The sequence below is a fragment of the Buteo buteo genome, chromosome 26 (assembly GCF_964188355.1).
Source record: "Buteo buteo chromosome 26, bButBut1.hap1.1, whole genome shotgun sequence".
Lineage (NCBI taxonomy): Eukaryota > Metazoa > Chordata > Aves > Accipitriformes > Accipitridae > Buteo > Buteo buteo.
In genome coordinates this window covers 14,510,034-14,532,526 of record NC_134196.1, presented here as the reverse complement: position 1 = coordinate 14,532,526, position 22,493 = coordinate 14,510,034, and the positions used below count along the sequence as shown (strand labels likewise).

Sequence of the window (22,493 nt, the reverse complement as noted above, 5' to 3'; positions counted from 1 at the left end):
GATGATGAAGAAGCTGAGAGGCATGATGTGCACTGCCTGGCAGGTGCCTTCTGTCCATATGGTCCAGTGAGCAGCTTGCAGACCTCTTGGGAGAGTGTTTGCCTGCGGGAAGGGCGAGACTGAGCTGCACTGGAGCTCACCTTTGGTCTCACAGGCTGCATAACTGCTGAGCCTGGTCTTGGCAGTCGCCCTCTTCTACACCCTACAGCTAACATGGGCCTAGCTCTGGAGCCTGGGCATGGTGCCACAGGTTAGAATAACCTCCAGGTTTTTCTAGCTTGTTCAAAATGACTGGTGTGGGGTAGTGGTGCCAAACAGAGTGAGTGAAGCATCCTTGCCTTCTCCTGTTGAGTAGTCTTCTGACTTAGCTGACCGTCTTAAGTCTTTGCAAAGAAAGATTTAGCAGCTATAGGAGAGCTGCCCATCAAGTTGAGGGAAATAAATAAACCTATTCACTGCACAGAGTTTTGTGCATGATTAATCATATCATTCCCATGCTAGTGAAGGACTGGTTCATATCTATGGGGTGGGGACATGGATAAAACTTTTATAAATTCACAGTGAAACACAAAGAACATCGTACAACACAGTTATTAATCTACAGAAGCTCAAGTCTACCAAGCATCCAGACAGCACCTTGCCTAATAATGTGACAGAGCACAACTACCAACATAAATCTAACCTATAAGCAGTCCGAGGCTTTAGGGGTCCATCGCAGAATTTTTGCTGATCTGGATCACACCTTCCTCCCAGATTTTCCATTTCTCCTCCAAGCTTAATGTCAAAGCTTTTATAGTCACTGTCAGGGTTTTCAGCACATCTACTGGCAAAATAATTTGTCTGGTAGATGCGTATGGAGTCATTGTGTTTGTACTCCAGGTAGGAAGGTAATGGGTGCTGCTCATCAGGCTTTGGTCCTTCACTACCTACATCACGTGCAGAGAGAGAAAGAAGGTTTATGTATCACAGTCATTAATGTGATGCAGTTTATAGGCTCTAGCTGTTGACAGACATATTCTTATCCAACTTCCTAGCACTTCTTGGAGGCTGCACAGGCTACCTTGTGAATACAAAGCTACAGTGGTTAGGGTACCTTGTTTCTAGTACCACCCTTGCTATTATTCTTCTGGGAAACTTCAGACAGATTTCCTCACAAGACCTCAGCAAAACTTTTCCAGATACAATGCTGCAATTGTAGGCATGCACAGGTCAAATCCAATGCTATGACATTTTTTCCTGTGCTGTTGGTGGAATCTCTGTGATCCAGATTCCTGGAGTCTACCACCAGCTACTTCAAAAAGCATGTAAAAAAAATCCACACACTGACAAGTCTACTGTATAGAGAGAAAAGCTGCAATAAGAAATGACAGGAGTCCCCTGAATGGAAACTCACAGTAATGTGTAAAAGACTCAGGTAGGCAAAGCCATGGCAATGAGTAGTACCTTTCTCAAAGAGCTTTATAGTCTGCACAAACATGACAGAGTAGCCAGTGGAAATATTATCTCTGCTTTTTTTCCTAAGGGCTGATGGACAGAGACATTAAGAAACTTTCTCAAGGGTCACAAAATATGTCCTGGCATGCCAGTAAATGAAGCCACTTCTAAAAACAAAGTATTAATTGTTGAGATATCCATTTGTTTTGTCACATACAAGTCAACTGCAGAAAGGGAGGTTTACATGCATGCTACAAGGGCAATTTCTGTTCTGTTTTACAGTGCTGCACACAAAGTCATTTTCTTCACTAAGTGAACACCACCTGGGAGATGCTACCTTTGTCTTCTCAGCATGGCTTACTGAGGTTCTCCAAAACAGTTGCCTTAGTGTTCCCACCTAACATTTCAACTACCTTTTGAGATCTGTGCACAGCAAGGCAGTTTCTTCTGTGTTCACTGCCAATGGCATTCAACCTAAGTCTCCTATGGTGGAAATTTCCTGAACATACATGAGAGCGTAACCTAGAGTACAGAAGCTAACTACTGCTTCTGGCTGAGCTCTGCAGTTGCTACTGACTCTCTGAGGAGAAGACTGAGTTCCTAAGTCCCCAGGCTAGGGAGCAGGTGTAGATCCAAAACCTCTATGAAACTCAGCCACTAGGTGAGAAGAAGCTCCTTTGCTGTGTTAGTGACACCCGTGTACCTCCCCAGGTAACTCCTATAGGCTATAGAGAGAATGGTATTAAATCACGACACTTACCATCAGCTTCTCTCACAACCACAGTAAAGTACTTCACAGCTCCATTAGTATCACTAAACCAGCTGCAGTTAAAAGTAAAGTTGATGGAGGATTTGGTAATCAGCACCTCTTTTTTGTTCACTCGTATGTCTGGAGGTGGCTGAGGAGGACCTGCATAATTAAACAACAACAACAAAAAAAAAAAAAAAAGAAAAAAGGAGAGAAAGCATTATCTATGTACTTGCTGTGAGCTAGACCTAGTAAGGGAAATGCAATTCGTAATAAAGCTTGGCTGACTGGACCTATGTCTCTGATTCTATTCTTTTTGCAATGAAGAAAGTGTCTTCACCTCCCACAGGGAAACTGCCAAAGGATGAAACAAGCCAGCAGTGAATTAACCATAATAACAGTGGCAGCTCCTCAGTAGGAATTCCTGCAGAAGCCCACATGGAACTGCATTAAAGTCTTGCTAAATCCATGAAATCAGAAATTGTAGCTGCTAAAAATGACACAGGTTTAAGCCAGGTATTTGGAGGCCACTCAGCACACTCACTACAGGAAGTTACCTATTTTAAGCATTTAAATTTCTGCTTCCTTTTCCAGAAAAACAGTCCTGCATCAGCCAGACACAGCATTCAAATGCAGAGTACCGTTTTCCAGACTGACTGCACAATTTCCATAGGAAATGTTCTTCGTATGATAGAAAGCTATACCTTGAACTGTGACACAGCAGAAGTAAACAGGAAAGCAAAGTATGTAGGGAAAAACCTTCAGAGGACCAGTGCAGTAGAAGTGGAGATTTTAAGGATCTACATTGCTGAATCTTGTAAAAAACTGTATTATTGCAACTATATTGCACGTATAGGAAACCTATCAAATATGTAAGCAGGTAGTTAAACTTCAAAAGGTTTTAGATTACAAAAAGAAACAATAATTCACACATTTATATGTTGTTTAGCTAAACTTCTTAGATCCACAAAGCCGAGCCGCAATTTTTTGTGTTCAAGATAGGGCCTCCGGTGTTAACCAGAGTCTGGGAGAGCAGCAGTGTTCAAAACTAGTAAGAACAAACATGAAACAGCTAACCTTCAAATAGGACTCAGTCTCACTTCTTGTGACATGGGTAGCTAGTTCTTGCATCTGAATTTGTAGCACCCTTTGTGGTAGAGGAAGGAGATGACATGGTTGCAATTAAAAGGCAGTTGATGGGGGAAGGGAGAAGGTGGGTTGGTGACTGAACTCTGTAGCTTAGCTCACTAGCTCCCAAACCAAACATCATTTTTATGATCTAGCATTTCACACAAATGTGGCTTTTAATAAGCAGCTATAGAAGCATCCCTGAATATAGGCATCCTGGCCATTCTGTCATTTTTGAGAAGTTTAGCCCTGGAGTGGTTCAGGCCTCTGCGTTGTGCTGTGCCACTGAATCCAGAGGTACTGCAAAAATTGGAGCAGGCCTAGGGCCAGCAATGGCAGGCTGTTGACTGTGGTGATGCCTGGCAGTGCAGAGGCATAAGCAGATGCTACTGCTACCCTCCACTCTGCAGCCTACGGGTGGAGAAATTGAAGAAGCTGTTTCAAAGCACATGCTATGGAAATCTGTGATCCTCCCTCAGGTATAACTCCTACAGGTGATTTGGTCAGGTAGCGCCTCAGAAGAATGTACAGAGAGCCCAAAGAGGACCCAGTGCCACAATCCAATGTCCTTACTGATGGATATTTGTGCTGAGGATGGCTACCATCTGTGAAGGGAAACAGCCAGGCACAGGAGGCCAAGCAGTGACCATGAAGACAATTAAAGGTGTGTGATGATGAGGACATCTTTGATGCTGAACATCAGAGTGACAGGATAATTTTTCATGTTTCTCAGGCTGCATATTTCGTACACGAGCCAAACAAGCAGGTCTGGCAATATAACGAGAGGCAATATAGTTAAAATCCTGCATTGTCTGTCACAACAGGGACCAAAGGACAGGTTCACTCTCTTTTGGCCACCAGATTATGAGTGCCACATATTGGCAATTGTGGAGTTCAGAACTCCTTCTGCTGTCTATCCAACACAAGCAACTGCTTATTGCTGCTCACTACCTCCCTTCACAGCAACTCTGAATTCCACTTACGGTCGATCATTGTGATGGTGCTGTCTTCAACTACTTCACTCGTCATGTCTGCAGAATGCACCTTGATGGACACGAGGTATCGCTTGTGGGGAACCAGAGTCATGATATTAAGCAGAGATTTGTCTTTTTCTATCCTTTTAGAAAATTCCACTTCACGAGTGTCCATTTTTTTGCATTCAACGCTATACCCATCAAAGTCAGAATCAGGAGGAGTCCAGGAACACGCAATGGCAGTAGAGGTCTGGGGCCGACAATGAAGACTTTGTATCTTGTCTGGTTCTAGAGGAATGTTGAGAAGTTGAAGCTCAGTGGGAAAAGGGAAAAGCATCATACACACTCTGCTCACCCTACATCCCCTAGATTCTGCATCAACTGTTTGATCAGAGCCAGAATTCCCACCTCTCCTGCAAATGTGCGCTGCCTGATTATTAGGCAAGGCTGTCTAACTCATTTTAGCCATCTGAAACTGGATCTAGTGACATCAGCCTCATCAGGTTTGTGAAGCTTAATTGATTAGTTGTGAAAAAAAAGCAAACAAAACTACTTGCTGAAGTCTTAACAAGAACAGCAACACTGCAAAGCAATGGATTTCTAGAACTCTGTTACAACTTATTTGGAGGTTACATGTGGTCAACAGTATCAGTCAATACTGATACTGTCATCTCATGACTGATCTGGTTTCCTGGGTAGCATGTGGTGTGTCCATATTACTAAAACATACCACAGAAGTATGCTTTATCCATGTAATATTGGAGCACCATTTATAACATGTAACAAAGATGGGATTTCACATTCACATGGCAGACATCTACATTAAAGTGATGAAATACAGGTGAAAGAGGTAGCTATGCTCTCATTTTAATTAATATGCTGAATGAAGTCTAAACAGCTATTTATCTTACTAAACACAGATGTCAGTTTGGAGCTGAATCCCACCCCAAGTGACATGAGGGTTTGCCAAGTCTCAGTTATTTTTACAACTCCAGTTCACTTTTTCAAATCAGCCTGCTACTGAGATTGCAAGAGACAGCTAGAGATTATGTGGATCCACAGACAATGACAGAAATGCAGAGTGGTGAAACACTCTGATTCCAGTTTCAAATCTAGTACAGCAAGGAGGTTTCATTCATCCTTCCTGTCTGATAGTTCAAAAACCATTTTGATTATTTCAATATCCTACTGTCAGAGAAGTTTGGATATTCAGCCTTATTTCACCCCTGAAACTGATTGATTTAGGCTCTGCAACCAAACAGCCCCACTCTGGATGTGAAGATTGTAAATGTATGTACATTTTCGATCTTTAAACAGTTGACCTTGCACACAGCAAGGGCTTAGAATCTAGCTGAATTCATCGCCGTCATTCATGAATTTATTAATGGAAATTACTGACTGCAAAAGGAGTTAGTAAGATTTAACAGTTTTGCGTCTTCTCCAGCTGAGTGTTAGGGTGTAGTGGAAATCGTTACTTACTCGTTCTCACACTTGCAGACTGTGACTGACTGTATGTCTTCCAGCTGTCGCCACTGACAGTTCTGACACTGAACTCATACAGTCTTCCTGGTCGCAGGCCATAGATGATGCGTACTTTAGATTTGCTGCTGCTGTAGGGATTAAATACTGTGAGGGGATCCTTTGGAAGCCACTGCAACTCAAAATCGTCATAGTCTGTCCAGTCTGGAGGACCCAGCCACGTGATTGATAAAGAAGTGTTTGCAACATCAGTAAACGATACAGTGTTAGGAGGGCTGGGTGCTAGACAGAAAGGGGGAAAAAAAGGGGGAAAAAAAAAAGATTCTTAACAAATTTTTACACAAGACAAATAAGATGAAACATGCATTCTTTTTTTTCATGCATCACAAAGTGGTTTATATTATCCTGTGTACACAGCCAGTTACTGTGTCTGTGCTGATGGTGGTGACTTTCCAGACATCACATATTACTGAGCCTTTGAAAGAAAAACAGTGCTGAACAAAATCACACTCCCATTGGCTTTATACCCTTAAGGATATCATTTATCTATACACCTTCAGTGACTCTTATAATAAATCCTCCCTCAGAATAAGTCTGTTGCATAGTTGTGAACTAATATGAATTTTGACAGATGGGACTAAGCAAAAATCCCAAAGCTTTTGTGTCTTTTACCTGTTCTTCCTTCAGCGTTTGCTGTGTTGGTCAGGTCACCACTGTGAGTCACTACAACTAGCGTGTACTTTCTGCCAGGAATGAGCCCCTGGAAATGCCACTCTTTCAGGTCTTTCCTGTGCCATGTTTCTTTCTGTGTCCCATTTGGGTTGTAAAGATTCAGCTCATAGAAGTCAACATCTCCTGCTGCTGGACCCCAGGTGAACCACAGACTGTCTGTCATGTTTCGGTTGGATGCCTTGAGACCAACAACTGGGGCTGGTACTGAAAAAAAGGGGATGAATATTACTTTATGTAGAACATCCTTAAGGTGAGGAGAAGCAACAGGGCCAAGCAGACCTTACACTTATCCTGTAATGACAGTTACCACAGCTGGCCAAAAAGCCAGGAAGCATCAGGAAGTATATCTCAATGGTTTCCTTTCTTATTTTGAACTGCCACTGTCCCCAAAAGAGGCTGAAATGTTTATAATAGATAGTTTTGCAAATGTTAAGCAGCTTTTTCCCAGTGTTTGGAAACATCCAGTTCTAAGGCAGCTGACGAAAGTACACCACTGTCCAGAGGCAGTCTTACAGAGGGGTTACTATATGGTGCCTCAGAGGATAAAGAAAGGTTTCACAGAGTGTCAGGGCTGCTAGAGTTGCTTAGGAAACTCTGCTTCCCACATGTGGATGAACAAACATAGAGCTGCAGCCAGAGCTCCCCATGGGAAACAAGTTTTATTTCACTGGTAGATTGTCTACCCCACTAACTCTACTTGCTTTGCCTTTTTGTCTTTTCCACTCATAGATCAATACTGCTTTTAGGATGAGAGACAGCTGTTGTCTTTTAAGGCTTAAGCAGCATACCTTGGGATGTCCTTCTCCTGACCTGAGTACCTGAGAACTATTATAAAGGTCTTTGCTTCATTCTTCCTCTTATAACCACATCATTCAGAATTTACCTTCTTATTTGTCTAATGCTTTTCATGTGTAAGAGCCAATTTTGATATTCCTAATAGTTGCTCTAATCTAGCATGAGCATTAGACTCAGACCAGCTCACTGGTGTCGCCCATGAGCACCACACTGGAGACAGATGGTTTCCTTAGATGTTCTTGCCTGTTCTTCCGAAGACAGATGACTCATTAGTGAGGTCTCCACTGTGGGTAACAATCACCATTCGATACATCCTGCCTTGCCGCAGGTTCTGGAACGAACACTGCTGGAGGTGCTGCTCTCCTGAAATCCTGTCATGAAGGGACTTGTCTGGGTTGTATAGGAAGATGTCATATGAATCAAGCTCCCCTTGTGACGTGGTCCAGCTGAAGGACAGTCGGTCAGTGGTGTTCTCTGTGACCTTCAGATCTGTGACAGCTGCTGGAACTGAAAGAAGGATGAATGCAAGAGTAAATATCAAGATGAACCTTTAATAAAGTAACAACTCATCGCTGGAATACTTTTTAATTAAACCACAGGTAGCGAAGTAATGTCAACAGCAACTTTGAGGAGCAAGGGGAAAGCCTTTATGAGGTGCCACTGAGTCTCTCCAATACAATGTTTGTATTTCCCAGCAGGCCTGGTTCTCCACCCTGTGCTCACACAGAAGTGTCCATTAGTTTCTAAAAGAAGCTTTAACTGAGTAAAGACTGCAGGACTTGGCTCTAAGTTGAGGTGTGTGTATTCACGTCAAATCCTGTGCTAAGAGCCTTGAGATTGTGAATTAAAAACTTGATGACAATAAAGCATTTGGGTAGTTCCATAACAGATAGACTGAGGGAAGCATTCAGCACTTTGGTTTAATATCCTTATTATGAACCACAGCCACATTATTATGACAACAAATTTCAGATTCACATACCAAGCACATAGCAGGAAAAATGATGCAAAAATATCTGGAGTCTGTTCGTATTAGAATCTTTCCAGAATCAAGATATACAGATGATTCATGTATTTAATGATATCTGACTGAGGGAACTATAAATAAACCGAGATGTTCTAATTACCTGTTCGGCCAACAGTTTCTGCTCGTTTACTGAAGAGCCCGCCACTGACTGTCAAAACTTGTATTTTATACTTCTTGCCGGCTAATAAATCTTCAAATTTGTGCTGTTTGGCAGTAGCTGGCTCTGATTTGTTGCTCAGGAGGATTCCTTGCTCATTCAAGAGCAGAATGTCATACCTTTCAGCTACACCAGGAGCTTTCTGCCAGGTTACTAACAAGGAATGACTGCTGTAAGCATGATGGGCTAATAATTCCTGGACAGAGGCTGGAACTGGAAGCAACAATTAAAGGCAGGACATTACCAGGTGAAATATGGACCATTCAATACACAACTGTGAATAGAGTAATTAATAGAAAATATCTTTACACATTTGCATGTTCACTTGCGGGAAAAGGTATGTCTGTGCATGTGTTTACCCAAGCAAATAATTCCTAGACATAAGTACAATCAGATGAAGCTACAAAGCATCATGGAAATCTGAACTGGGCATGGAGAAGCAAAAGATAGATATAATTATAGTGAAAAGAGGGAGGACAGTCAGATGAACTGACCAAAGCAGTTAAGAACAGCATGTGAAAAAGAACTGAAAAATAAAGAAGTGGTAAATTGGTGCAAAATAGTGGCACAGAATAGAAAACATCGGCCACCAGCTGTTGCACAAAAGTCAGGGCCACAGCAAACACATGCAGGTGCTAAACAGAGAAGATGGATTAAAACCAACATGTTCCACTGTTTTGTGTGTTCCAACACGCAGTATATTGGGGCAATACATTATCTAACAAGCCTTGACCGTGCAGTGGGTTCTGCGAGAACGCAGTATTCGACTACATGGAGCCCTGCAGATGTATATGTCGGATGGGTACAGGCATAGGACTGGGGAGGAATGGAACTGCATTCATCCTGTGAAGGCACACTTTGGTCTGGGGACTTGAATTCCACACACATTCACCCAGGTAAAGCTACTCATGTGACACATCTCACTGGTATTAACAGACTCATGCCTAAGTGTTTGCAAGAATGAGGACTCATGCTCCTTTGAGATAAAAGCTTCTCAGGAGTCTGGGTGTCCCCATACCCAACAGTACATTCATAAACATAATTAAATAAGGGTCAGCTTCTGGGAAGACATAGTGCAACTTGCTCCTTGTCTCAAGAGAAACGTACTTGTTCTCCCAAAAGCTGCTAAGCTGTTGTGCAAGGTGCCACTGTTAGATTGCACCACCACTCGGTACTGCTCCCCAGCTTCCAACTTGTGAAACATGTGCTCAGAGATGTGTTTGGAGACACTCTGGGAATCAAGCTGATGGTTTTGCTGAAATATAGTCACTGTGTAGGAATCAACATCTCCACCTCCAGGAGTCCAGCTCACTTTCAGGCTGTTTGTCATGCCGTTAGGTGACACATGAATGTTTCTGACCACACTTGGAACTGGAAAAAAAAGGGAACACAAAGGTACCTGCTCACAAATTTCCTGTTTGATTCAGACTTTTTAATGCCTACTTTTTTATGGCCACAGCAAATGATTCAAAGGACAGAGAGCATTTACAGGTACAAGTAATTTCACTCATGGGTAAGCACATGTAAAGCTGAAGACATTTGTGTAGGATTGTGCCATTTTAGAAAAGCAATTGTGTGTGTTTACAGGAACAAAAGTAAAGAAATTGTAAGTTAAACAGAAGAAAGTTTCTATGTGGATAACCTCCCTCTTCTCCAAATGATGCTTTAGAAACATCTCAGAAAATCAAAGCTCTTTATGTACACTTAGTTAGTTAGCCGTTTTGCAGTTATAATCTCACCCATCAATTTAGGGTGGGTAAACAGAGGCGTAAAATAGCTTAAGTGATTTAGCTAGAGATACTAAGCAAACAACTGGCATGCATGGGAATAACAGAAACCCAAACACTGACATCTCAGTACCATTTCTATGCAACAAATCAGATTATCTGCTAACAATCAAATATTGGTAGCTATGGCCTTTGGTTATTAAGCACAGATCAAGCTGGCTGAAGTACAAGTGTGATTTTCAATGAGATCTGCTGTCTTTGTGCCAGTGTTACAGGAGCTCAAATAAGATCAGGGTTCACCCTTGATTTTCTGTGCCTCATTCTTTCTTCTAGAGAAGCTTCAAGACATTTTAAATACCACATTATTTCTTACTTGTCAGGCCTTCTATGAAAGTAGCACGTTGTGCATCTCCACTGATGGTCAAGACAAGAATTTTGTATAGGCGTCCTGGAGTCAGAGCTGTGAACCAATACTCCTCAATGGTGTTCCCAAGGAAAATGGGTGGGAAGATCTTCATATCATTGAAAAGGAGCTGAATCTCGTATTTATCAACATCTCCCTCAGCCTTTGACCAAGTTACCTGCAGGTCTTCTGTACTCCTGTTACTAAGAGTCAGCTCCTTCACTGACTCTGGCACTGAAAAGGTGAGAAGAAAGATAGGAAACTTCTCAGTACTTATTACCAGATCACAGCAAAAAGATAGCAGCTCTGAAATCATGCTCCTGAGCTAAGATTTTTCATTCAGCTCCCTAGGAAAAGCAGGAGATTGTGCTTATTGACAAGGGTTGTTGTTTGTGGTTTGCACCATATCTAACACTGGAAGGTCCCATTTCAGGACAGGGAGTCCACAATCTATCAGCATAAAAATAATAAACAAATAATAACAGAGCCTGCAGGGAGTTTGTGTAGCCAACAAAAATTGAGTACGACCTGCATGTATAACAAATGTGGTGCAAAGACGCCTGAGCTAGTGGAGACCAGAGGCAATCTGCCTATGTGATGCAGCACCACACTGTGCAGTTCCCAACTCCTGCCAGATGCAGGTCAGTTATTTTTGCCCAGTGCTACATCTGTGTTAATAAACTCGGTTTCTTAGCATGCCTCATTAGCTTACATGTAGTGCTAGGTGAAGACAGGCAGATTGCATCCACATCCCTGCTGACTCACAACCAACCACCTTACCATTCTTGCCCCATCCTCTCCAACTCCAGTTCTTGGGGTAATTTGAGTAGAGTGAGGTCTAGCCTATCTTCTTCCTTATACATTTCCATGACCAGTAAAAATTTCTTGTACATTCTGGCATAGTTTAAGCTTAAATACTAAGCTTCCGTGAAAATCTGTACAACTGTTTTTCAGTTTTCCATGTTTCAAGATTTGCTTTCCAAGTTCACTATACAGGTCTCCTCTTTCACCTTCTGTATGTCTGTAACTTAAACATTGGTCATAAACTAAATACTGCTTTCCAAACCTGGTATGACACACATTCAAAGAGTCACACTCAACATTCTATGTTAAAATCATACAAGACTTTTGACCCCAGCTATGATAAATAGAAAAAAATCCTGGAGTGTCTCAGGATGTTTCCAGGGTGTTTACTTACTTGTTCTGCCATAGACCCTTTCACTAGTTTCATATTTCCCACTCCTTGTGCTGACCGTGACACTGTACTGCCTCCCTGGGACCAGATTAGTGAACACGCACTCATTTTCATCCTTTGGGACAGTTTTTGTTTGAATGAAATCATTGTTGTTCTTGATGATCACTTCATAATTATCAAAATATCCAGAGGCATGTAACCAGGACACCTTCAAATAGTCACTTCTGGCTGAATTGCTGACAGTAAGTCCCTGAACACCTGAAGGGACTGAAAGAAAAAACACAATTGAAGGTTCAGAAAGCAGTAACTTCCTGAAGTAACAGGAGCTGCTGTAGTGGACTATATTTGTGGTAATTACCAGACTTTTCTGAGGAAGTTGCAAAAAGACCACAATGTGGATTTAAGCAATACCCTTCCCTCTAAAATAGTAACTGCAGTTTCCAGGCTGCTTTACATCACATGACAATGGTTTGCCTTTCCAATTTTTGGTCTTTTGGAACTTGGTCAGTTTTGCTTGTAGCAGTGAGTTCCACAAGTTCACACTAATCCTGAATTTGCTTCTCCTAATTTAAATGGCCGTCCCTTGGATTTTCACTTACATCATGACAAGAATAAAATTGCACTAACTTGGTACTCTTTGCCATTTTAACACACCTTACTATCTTTCTTTTATTCTACTGGTTACCAAATGTAAAGTCTTAGTCTTTTCAGTCTTTGTGGAAGTTTTAAAAAGTGTTCCATCAGCACTGCCACCTTTCTCTGAAATTTCTGTTCTTGTTATAATCTCCTTGAACATTGCATGACCAAAACCATAGACACCAGTGTTACATGACCAAAAGCAATAGACATGGGTGTTACTCATTTATGTGACACCTTACTAATGTTTTAGTAGTTAGCCCATTCTATCCTGTTCCTTCAGTATTTGAGTAACTTTTGGGGGGGATGCTCTGCAGGATATACTTGAAGAGACAAGTAGAGGGATTAAAGGCAGGAAAATGCATTTGAGCCAAAACTGGTACATGATTTCTGCTCTCACAGGAACTAACATATGACTTTCATTCATGCTAAAGTAATTTTGTATAACATAAAGCAGCAGTAGGGGCATAAGAATACAACTAAGTCTGTAAAGCTGTAATTTTATGGTTTGACCCTCCAACCCCCCATCCCAGTTTGGTCAGATATTGATAGATCATTGATAATGGCTATACATAGTGGTTATGGTGACTGGATTTGCTCAGAGGTTCTCTTTACCTGTTCGTTCCTGGCTGAAGGAATAGTTTTCATACTTCCCACTCTTCGTGGTTATCATCACATTGTAAAGCGTCCCAGGAGTAAGGCTGCTGAAGGAGCATTCACTGAAGGATTTGGAAATGGTGAGAGTCTGAACAATCTGGCCATCGTGAGAGAGTGTTACCAAATAACTGTCTACATCTCCAGAAGCTGGCAGCCAAGAAACACTGAGGTAGTCACTGCGACCTGAGTTATTTACTGTTACTCCAGTCACGCTGGAAGGAACTGTGCAACAAAGAGGAAAAACCAGAATAGCTTTAACTAGCCAATTCCTATTGTTGTGAGAATGCCTGGAATGCCACCCTGAAAAATAAGCAGTCTGGGACTCCTGAGAAGCTCTGCACTGACTCCGACTCAGCAGCACTCATCTGCTTTTTTGAATACAGTGAAGGAAATTGTCTTTGGTGGCACGATCCCAGCACTTCTAAAATCCCAGAAGATGAGTTATTCTCTCAAATTGCCATTCATCAGTAATAGCAGTAACTACTGAGGCTTGTATGAAGTTGAGGCCCATAGCAGAATGTGTTTCATTTACAATGAGTTCTCTGACGCCTAGTGGCCAAAACATGAATGCAATTTGTTTTTCAAGCCAGCAAGGTGAGCAAAAAGGCTCCATATTGCCAGAACTACCATCACCCAGGTATGAAACTATCAGAGTTATCACAGGGGCAGACCTTAATCATAACGAACTGTCACATTTTCACTGGACTCTGATGCACTGAACTGACTTACCTCAGTAGAGGGGCTGGCCATCAGCTGTCAGAGTCAAAAAAATTAGAACATTTTACAAACTATGTTTATGTATTTTAAGCCTTTTAGTGTTATTATACTCCAATTGTTTTTCTTTTTTTTTTTTTTTTACCTGAAAATAGTTATTTTCAAGGAGAACATTGGAGCAAATTGCAGAATGCCTGGCCTTTGCCAAATTCACATAAAGGGTGAAATTGCACTGTGTTGCAAATTTTTCCCTCTATTTAAATATCCAAAGGACTGGTATTACGTTTCATGAGTCATTAAACTTAAAGAATTTGATGCAATAGTAAATCCTGTCCTATGCAGTATAGAAGGGCCTCATAATGAGTAATTTAACCCTGGTGGACATTCTTTAATGTTGGACTGCAGAAAAAGAACAGGTTATGAGAAACCGAGACACAAATTCTGCCCACCACCTTTAGGCAGCTAATTTGCACACCTAAGTAAGGAGCAATCATCCCACGCTACTATCTAGTCAATGGAACACGAAAGTCCTTTCCAAGGAGTGATTCACCCACCACAGCTGTACATCACTCTCAGGGCATATTTTTGTCTTCACTACAGAGTGATCCTGCTGTACAGCGTTCCTGCTGTAAGCAGAGCAGTTAGCTCCCTAAAGCTACGTTAACATGAATCTGGACCCATGGTGTGCCTGAGGTCACACAGAGGAATTATATGGCTTAAACTCCTGTCTTGCTGAATTCTCAGTGCAGTGGCTTAATCACAAGACCATTCGATTTAATAAATTCAGCTTTTAGGAACTCACAAAAGACTTGCTGGAGTATTTTCCTTTTTACCTGTCCTCCCCTCTGCGATTGTTTGCCTTGAAGATATCCCCCCGCTGACGGTGGTGACAACAACTGAATAGAGTCCTCCAGGTTTCAGGGGATAGAAGTGGTATCTGTTGGTTTCACTGGGAACAGTCTCATTTTTAATAACAACGTTCTCGTGAATCAGTAGCACTTGGTATGAGTCTACATCTCCCAGCGCTCTTGTCCAGTTAGTGAACAAGCTGTTGGTTGATCCCTGACTTGCCACAGTCAGACCAGTCACTTGGGCTGGCACTGCAAAGAAAATTGCCATCATGTTACTGAGGAGAAACAAAATAAACCAAAACAAAATCCCCCAAATAACCCAAGTTTAGTCACACTGAGGAAGTGCATCAAAAGAACATTCCAATTTGCAGCCAGACTCAACAGGACTAAAAATAATCTAACTGTGGACTGCTTCCTGTCTGATGGGATGTGGTCTATGGGAAACTATCTAAGGCACCAAAAGGTCTTTCAGACTTTAGCACAGCTTTTCTCAGTCAGACCAAAATGATTCAAGATCAGGGAACTGGAAGAGATGGCATTTTATAAATACCATTAAACAAAAGCCATCAATTTAGGAAATCACTTGGGTTTTTGAAGACTATTTCAAATACAGTCTGTGTCTTTCATTCTCTCTTTCCTCTCCTATTCCCTGTCTCTCATTCTTATTAAATGGCAAACTTGTTTGATGAATATCTCAGGCACAGTCATCTATACCTCCCAGAAGTGTCACACCCTTTAATTTACCGATTGTAAAGACAGATGGTTTTGGTTTTACTTTTTATGTCAGAAGATCTGCAGGATACTAACTTTTCTAGCATCAAAAGACAAATTAATTGTTAAACAAACATAACATTTATCTAAGTATAAGCTAGTGAACTTACTTAGCCAGACCAAAAAGGAAGAAGAAAGAACAAAAGGAAAGAATATCTAGAACAAATTTTACCCCCAATTTTTTTTTTGTTGTTTGACAATATTTGGACAAAGCAAGGAAATACAGTTACTTCTTCCTAAGTATTTCTGTTTACATGACCAAGCACAACTGAAATTAAGAACACTTTAACATTACAAAATGTGATTGCAAGCTTCATCTCTTGTTTTATATGAACTTTTTTGCACACATAGTACTGGATTAGCAATCATTAACAAAACCTAGAAAATTACACACATAGCTGAAAACAATGTAATGTTGATAAAAAACTGAATCAAAAATCCCACCTGTTTTATAATGCTGTCATAACATAGTAAACTCCAACAAGACACTGAAGTGTCACATTTCTGGCCTAAAGGCACTTTTAGTGATACTTCAGGCTTCACCAGAAGCTGACCAATCTGGGATGCATGTAAGATGTATTTCTGTCATGTTTACAGCAGTATTTTGCAAGTAAAGCTAGTAAGCTGTCCTACTGCAAAGAAGATTCAGAGGTTTGGAATGCTTATTAAGACCTACGTTCAGATTTATCGATGTTCATTCTTTATCACTTTGAATGCAATGCTGACACATTATGCCTGCCTGATGTGTTTTCAAGCATTGATTCATACTAGTGAAGTGGGACACTGTAACCTTTATGCCTCAATAGGCCTCCTAAAGGGGTACAAGGCAGAAGGAAGTGAAATCCCAGCTATCTAATCACATAGCAGAGAAATGAAAGTGTAAGTCAAACTTTTCAGGCCTTGGAAGGAGTTAAAATGTTTAAGTAAGGAGCACTATCAAGCCATAGACATGATTAGATTCATACACTAACAGCTTGTTTTTCCCTGTGTTGTGCCAGACCAGAGCTATATTTTAAGACTTTGCTTGCACTGGAAAACGCACAAGTCAAGCAACGTAAAGCAACACATATGGTTTAAAACTTGCACACGTGCACAAAATTAACACCCCGCAGGGGGTGGGAATGGGACTTTCCTTGTGTCACAGTCATCATCTTAAGTAACAGATACAGATTCTGGAATCAGAAGAGCAGAGAGATTCAAAATACATTTTCAAGGTCACATATGTTTTGTGTCTGTCAACCTTGGAATGTTCCCCCTGAAGCAACATTTTCCTGTGTGGCGGTGGGGTTTTTTTTCCAGATGATGAATGCTTTGAATCAAGGAAGTGACCTTCCTGAAGATACCTAGTGAAAATTGTTCTTCTAGTATGCAATCTTGTGCTAATGTAGATTGATCAGACATGACATAATATTTCAGAAAACTGTTTGCCAGGAATTACATATCCGTTTCCCCAAAATCTTAAATAAATACTGCAAGATAGCTGACAGTCAGAAATGAGAGACTCAGAAACATAACTTTTCTATTGAAGAAACAAACGTAAATTCAAGACTTATATGATTTAGACACTGAGTTCATTCAGTTCACTACAAAGCAAAGAAAGTTGTTAATGGTTAACAGAAATACAGATTAAAATAGTCTGACAGGATGATACCTGTTCTTCCTTCCACTGAAGTCCAATTGCTTAAAATCCCACTAATGGTAGTGACGGTAGCCGTGTATTTTCTTCCAGGTACCAAGTCAGTGAAAGTGAATTCCTTAGCTTCTTTTGCAAGCCCTTTTTTTATGACAGCAAGATCCCTGTCTCCCAGTGAAACTACATAGCTGTCCCATTCCGCAGCAGGGGTCATCCACATGACACTAAGTGAAGATTCATTAGCATGCTTCACACGGAGCTGGAGAACAGGCTCCGGAGCTGTAAAAGCATACAAATATCACAATGAGAACAGACTTTGTAGTGAACACACATGCCATATCTCAAGCTGCTGTAAGGAATCTGTTCTGTAAGACACAAATGTGACAGCAACAGAGAATTTGTAATCAAGAAAAGATTCTTTACCTTTCTTTAGGAAGCTAGTCTTAAAAATCTAGTATTTGTGCTACTCTTCCAGTAAAGGGCTTGTAGCAGCAGACTTCAGCAATGCATTATGGCTGTAATGCTTAGGTTTAAACTTATGTCAGGATATATATTTCACTATGAATGGAAATGTGGTGAAGTCAGTGAGCTTCCTCTTGAACTGTGGGTGCTACACAGGGATATAAAACATTTGTACCATAAAACAGATTTACACCAATCTATACCAATTTAGCTGTTGGATAACAAGGATGCAAATTACAGGGTCAGAGTGACATTGATTTTGCACTGGTTCATATCTCAGTCAAGTTGGGAGACACTCCAAACTTACAGTGTTATAAAAGAAAGAATTTGATCAGTGAATTTGTGTGTGTGTTCGTGTGTGTGTGTGCATGCACGCACACAGAGGGACTCTGTTACCTAAAGCAGTCCCCTGATCTGTTTTTGTCCCTGTTAAGTTGAAATACAACTCAGTTTCCAAGATTGTGGGTTTATGTAAGAGAAAACTTAGTCAGAATAGGGTGTAATACCTATGCTTCATAACAAGTACATTATGTACCTGACTGTGGGTCAAACACAGTTGTGATACACCCACTGCTGGATATTATTTATTGGATCATGTTCTCATCACTTAGCTGCATCGATTAAAAGTAACACCATAAACTTAAATTAATTTATTTGTAATGTGTATCAAAGTAAGCAAGATGAGAATGTGCCTTGCTCTGATCAAATTGGCTAGAAGTTAGAGAAAGCTTCCGTTCTGTAGCTTCTACTGGTCTTGTCCTTGTACAAAATTAACAAAATGAAGCCCTTGAGGAATGACAGGTAAGGGTGTAGCAGGAAAGGCGGGCACAAGGGAGGGTGAGGATGAAGTAGGGTGGCCCTATCTTATCTCACATTCTCCAGTGAGGCAAGGCTTAGCCTTGAGCTTTGTCTGATACTCCTCTCCAAGTCTTCTTTTCCTCTGAATTGCACTTATTTTGCATTCATAGAGCAGAAACATTAACAATTATATTGCAAGTATTTTTTAAGTTTGAAGCAATCAGATGTGGCTTTACTAACCTGCTGCAAAAGAATACCACTCATGTTCCTGCAGTGTATATGGATTTCCTTCGGAAAGGCTGACTTGAACAGACTAACCCCATTTTATTTCTGGAGCACAGGAACAAGAACTGGGATGTTATGGAACAGCTACACTAACACACACCTCAGCCAGCTTTGGTTAACACCATTGATATTCTTTATACAGGCTGGGAAGGAAGTCAGTTTGCCACTGAAAATACTGATGAACAATACAGGAAGATCTGTATTGTTCTCTTTAAGAACTAGATAGGGTGCCTACAATCAGCTAAAAAATATAACAGTGAGGTGTTGTACATGTAGCGTAATGCCTCAGTCATAACAGAACGGTGATATAATTCCCCAATCTTTCACTAACAAAACATTTACCACAAAAATAACCCTGATAGTTTTCACAGAACTGCTAAAAATAATTATTTCTGTTGTTTAGAAGGGAGCACCTTTTTACTGTATTAATAGTGAAATTCCTCTGTGGATTCCCAAGTACTTTTTCTTTCTCATTGCCCACAGAGCCCAGCTGACCATTTTGCACTTTCACACTTCCGGGACGAGCACGCTGACCTGTTCTGCCCGTACAGCTGGTCTTGCTCTGCAAATTGCCACTCTCCACGATGACGTCCACGCCGTACTGCCTCCCCGGAATGAGGCCCAGGTCGTGGATGAGGTATTCCGTGGTGTCCTTCTCCAGGGTGGTGTTGAGCAGCAGGGCCGAGCGGTTCCAGAGGAGCAGGCGGTACCTCTCCCAGTCTCCCGCAGGGGGCAGCCAGTTCACTCGCAGAGACCTCAGCCAGCCACCGCCACCAGCTTTCAGCTCAGAAACTTTCTGGGGAACTGAAATATAGAGATTGAGAGAGTTATTCTGAAGTGGGGTACTTCTGGGAAGACGTAACTGCAGCCTGGCAAAACCTGTCTCGCAGCATAGCTATTGTAGAAGCACTTGGATCAGTTAGAGCAACATGAGGTGTCTTGTTACAAAGGCTGGGGTTCATTTTAAAGCTAATTTTTACTCTTCCCCACACAAACCACTCACTTTTTTGCTGTTGGTTTCTGACATCAGAAATGAGGAAACCTTCTTAGGGCAGGCAAAATCTCCCCCATGCACTTCTCAGATGCAGCTTGCAGTTTTCATTTAGCTTCCCAGTTGCTTCCTGGACTTAGGTTCACTTAGAGACTGTCAATCGATTTTTCAAAGATAAGGCCAAAACTTCAGTAGCTATGGGCCAAATTCTGGTCTCAGCAGCAGAAATGCAAAGTCTGATGGCTTCTTCCACAAAGGCTTTGTATGTCCTAGTCCCTCCCAGCTATAAGGCACTGAGGTTCAAAGGGAGGTCTATTAAAGCATCCACTCTGTCCTGTCCTCCACTTCAAGGGTCCTGAATTTACATGCTCAACCTTTCTGCCCTACTGCTGCAGGTCACACTGGACCACTGAAGCTTTTCTGATTTTCAGGGAATAATTAAATATTAACCACACCAAGCACAGACTGGAAGACAGATGCAGACCCTCAGGTTAGGATACCTGTAGCTTAGTGTTAAGATACTCAGAGGTCAGCATTGGAGCCCTGAGACCATCAGCAAGTATTAACTGTAAACTACAAGGCTAGAATCATGCTCTCATGTTTTCTCTGGCTTAGTTAATATTTAATTGTTCAGTACCTAGCAAAGGATTGAGCAATTTCTACCAGCACCACAAAATATCAGTTTCACTTCCCACAGGCATAGCTGGGTATCAAACCTAGATCTCCCACATGCCAGTGAATATGGGAGACGTGTTTCAATTGCTGAGTGAGTGGATGAAAGCACACAGTGTTTTGTTAGGAAGCACTGATGTACTTACATCTTACCAGACAAAGTTCAGCCTTGTCAGACTGGCCGGACATCATTACCCCCTTACGGTACAAAGTTTCAGTCCCTGAGATGTCCATATTCCTTGCCACAACATTCCTCAGCAGGTTCTGCTACTGTAGGCACCCTCTCAATACACAGCAATGTAGATTATGTTCTTGGGCACCCAGCTTTCTCTGTGAGTTACTGAGGCATCCTAGGAGTCTAACCCTTTCAGTAGCTGTACACCTGACAGCCTGGATTTACAAACTTATCTTTAGGCCACAAAGCTTCTGCTGAAGTGACTCTGCTTTCAAAGGTCTTGGTATCTAGGGAAAAGTCAAGGGAAGGAATTGCACATGATCAGCATCCTTGGAAATGGGATTTTTAGATCCCCAACTTTGAAAGTACTGGGTCTAGGGTCACAAATTTGGGGACCAGTGGTTTGAGTGAGGGCCTGAAGCTCTCCCTTCAGATGGAAATGGTAATCTTAAAGGTCTTTAATGGTAGGCTAGACAAACAAAAAAAGGACATGCATGTAACCAGTCCAGCTTTGTACTTACTGGACATGAAAGGCTTTTCAGGTCTCTTCCAGCCTGCACTGAGAATGGGGTACCACCTAGATATGTCAAGGATGTGCCTTTCACATGAGATGTTTAGTTGCAGATAATAAATATGCTCTAAAACAAATACTCTGCTCTCTCTCTTACACACACATTTTATATTTTTTGGCTCTGAGTCTACTAACAAATTATGTATGTATTCTTCACCCACTTAGATATTTTTTCTCATCTAAATTCTGCCTGGGTGAGTCTGATGTGGAGAAGATGACATGCCTTTGTGGCCAGTAATGCTGTGGGAAAATTATGGCAGGATTTTTCAGATTCAGAACTCATACAAGAGATACCTGAAAGAAAATTATACTTCTGAAAGAAGTTAAACAAAACATAACCCAGCTCTACCCAGGCTGCCACATGCCTTCCTTAATCCATGCTGTTGGTAGTAAAGAAAGCCGAGACCTAATCTTTTCCTATTTGTAGATTTGTGTCTGGAGCAAGGGATAATATTAGACCTTGCAAAATTACTTAAAAATCCATTAACAATTTGACTACATACAGACTTTCCCATAATGTAACTCATTTTATATACTATCCTGAGCTGAATTCAAGATAACAAAGTTGGTCAGAAGTGCAGTAGTGTGGAACAGTTTTGTAACAGACTCACCCAACTATAAGGTCCAAAATGCATTATTGTTTCCTGCTCCCAAGCTATGCTGGAGCTGCTTTTGGCTGCCAGATTAACTGTTGCCTGAGAGTCAGGAAGGGGTACTCCCGGAACAATATTGTGCTCTTTATCTCATTTTGCCTGGAATCCAAATCATTTTGTCTCCTACAATGATTTTCTACAAGGCCAATGTAGGCAAAAATAGCATTTGTTACAATGTTCTTACTGAAGCAGAAGACTTACACGTCCTGCCAGTTGCCATCCGATCAGTAAACAGTTCACCACTGATTGTGCGGGCAGTAACCTGATAAAGACGTCCTGGAGTTAGCTTGTCAAAGTGAGTCTCTGTGACCGGTGGCTGTAGAGTTTTGACTTCTTTAACTGATCCAAGATGAGACAGAGTGATATTATAGAAATTGAGGTTTCCTGAAGGTCTTCTCCACTTAACTTTTAAAGCATCTAAGCTGTCATCATTAGTCACTGTCAAATCTAAGACTTCAGCTGGGGCTAAAAAAAGAAAGAGAATAAAATACTTCCACCACAGAACATATAAGACCTGCTGCCTCCAAACTGTCATAGTTAAGTTTTGCTTTTGCATAGTTGTATGAAATGGAGTATGAATGATTGTGCCTGACCAGAGAAAGGGCAAAGTCTGGTCACAGTAAAACTGAACCCAGTGCTGTTTAAGATACTCTGCGTCTGAGAGTGACACCTCTTACAATGCCCACTCCTGTTTCAAGAATAGAAAATCTGTTAGCCATGTCTTCACTCACACTAGCCATTTGACTATAAAACAGACCAGGCATATGTTCCTAAGAACAGAGATGCCTGCATACATTTTGGTAAAGTAAACACTACCGCATCATT

General features: G+C 41.4%; 1 protein-coding gene across 3 annotated transcripts in view; it reads right to left on the bottom strand.

Annotated features, from left to right (window-relative positions):
• The window catches only part of PTPRB (protein tyrosine phosphatase receptor type B), a 62,062-nt gene that overhangs the window by 13,710 nt on the left and 25,859 nt on the right, over nt 1-22,493 (bottom strand). For all 3 annotated transcript variants that reach the window (XM_075058228.1, XM_075058227.1, XM_075058229.1), the window contains 15 exons: nt 21,870-22,133; nt 19,141-19,410; nt 17,080-17,340; nt 14,640-14,906; nt 13,051-13,314; nt 11,803-12,066; nt 10,575-10,838; nt 9,582-9,845; nt 8,418-8,687; nt 7,534-7,797; nt 6,436-6,699; nt 5,764-6,045; nt 4,294-4,572; nt 2,195-2,344; nt 683-926 (listed from right to left, as the gene is read on the bottom strand). In XM_075058228.1, the coding sequence (XP_074914329.1) occupies nt 683-926; nt 2,195-2,344; nt 4,294-4,572; nt 5,764-6,045; nt 6,436-6,699; nt 7,534-7,797; nt 8,418-8,687; nt 9,582-9,845; nt 10,575-10,838; nt 11,803-12,066; nt 13,051-13,314; nt 14,640-14,906; nt 17,080-17,340; nt 19,141-19,410; nt 21,870-22,133 (3,871 nt within the window). The remainder of the gene's footprint in view (nt 1-682; nt 927-2,194; nt 2,345-4,293; nt 4,573-5,763; nt 6,046-6,435; nt 6,700-7,533; nt 7,798-8,417; nt 8,688-9,581; nt 9,846-10,574; nt 10,839-11,802; nt 12,067-13,050; nt 13,315-14,639; nt 14,907-17,079; nt 17,341-19,140; nt 19,411-21,869; nt 22,134-22,493) is intronic.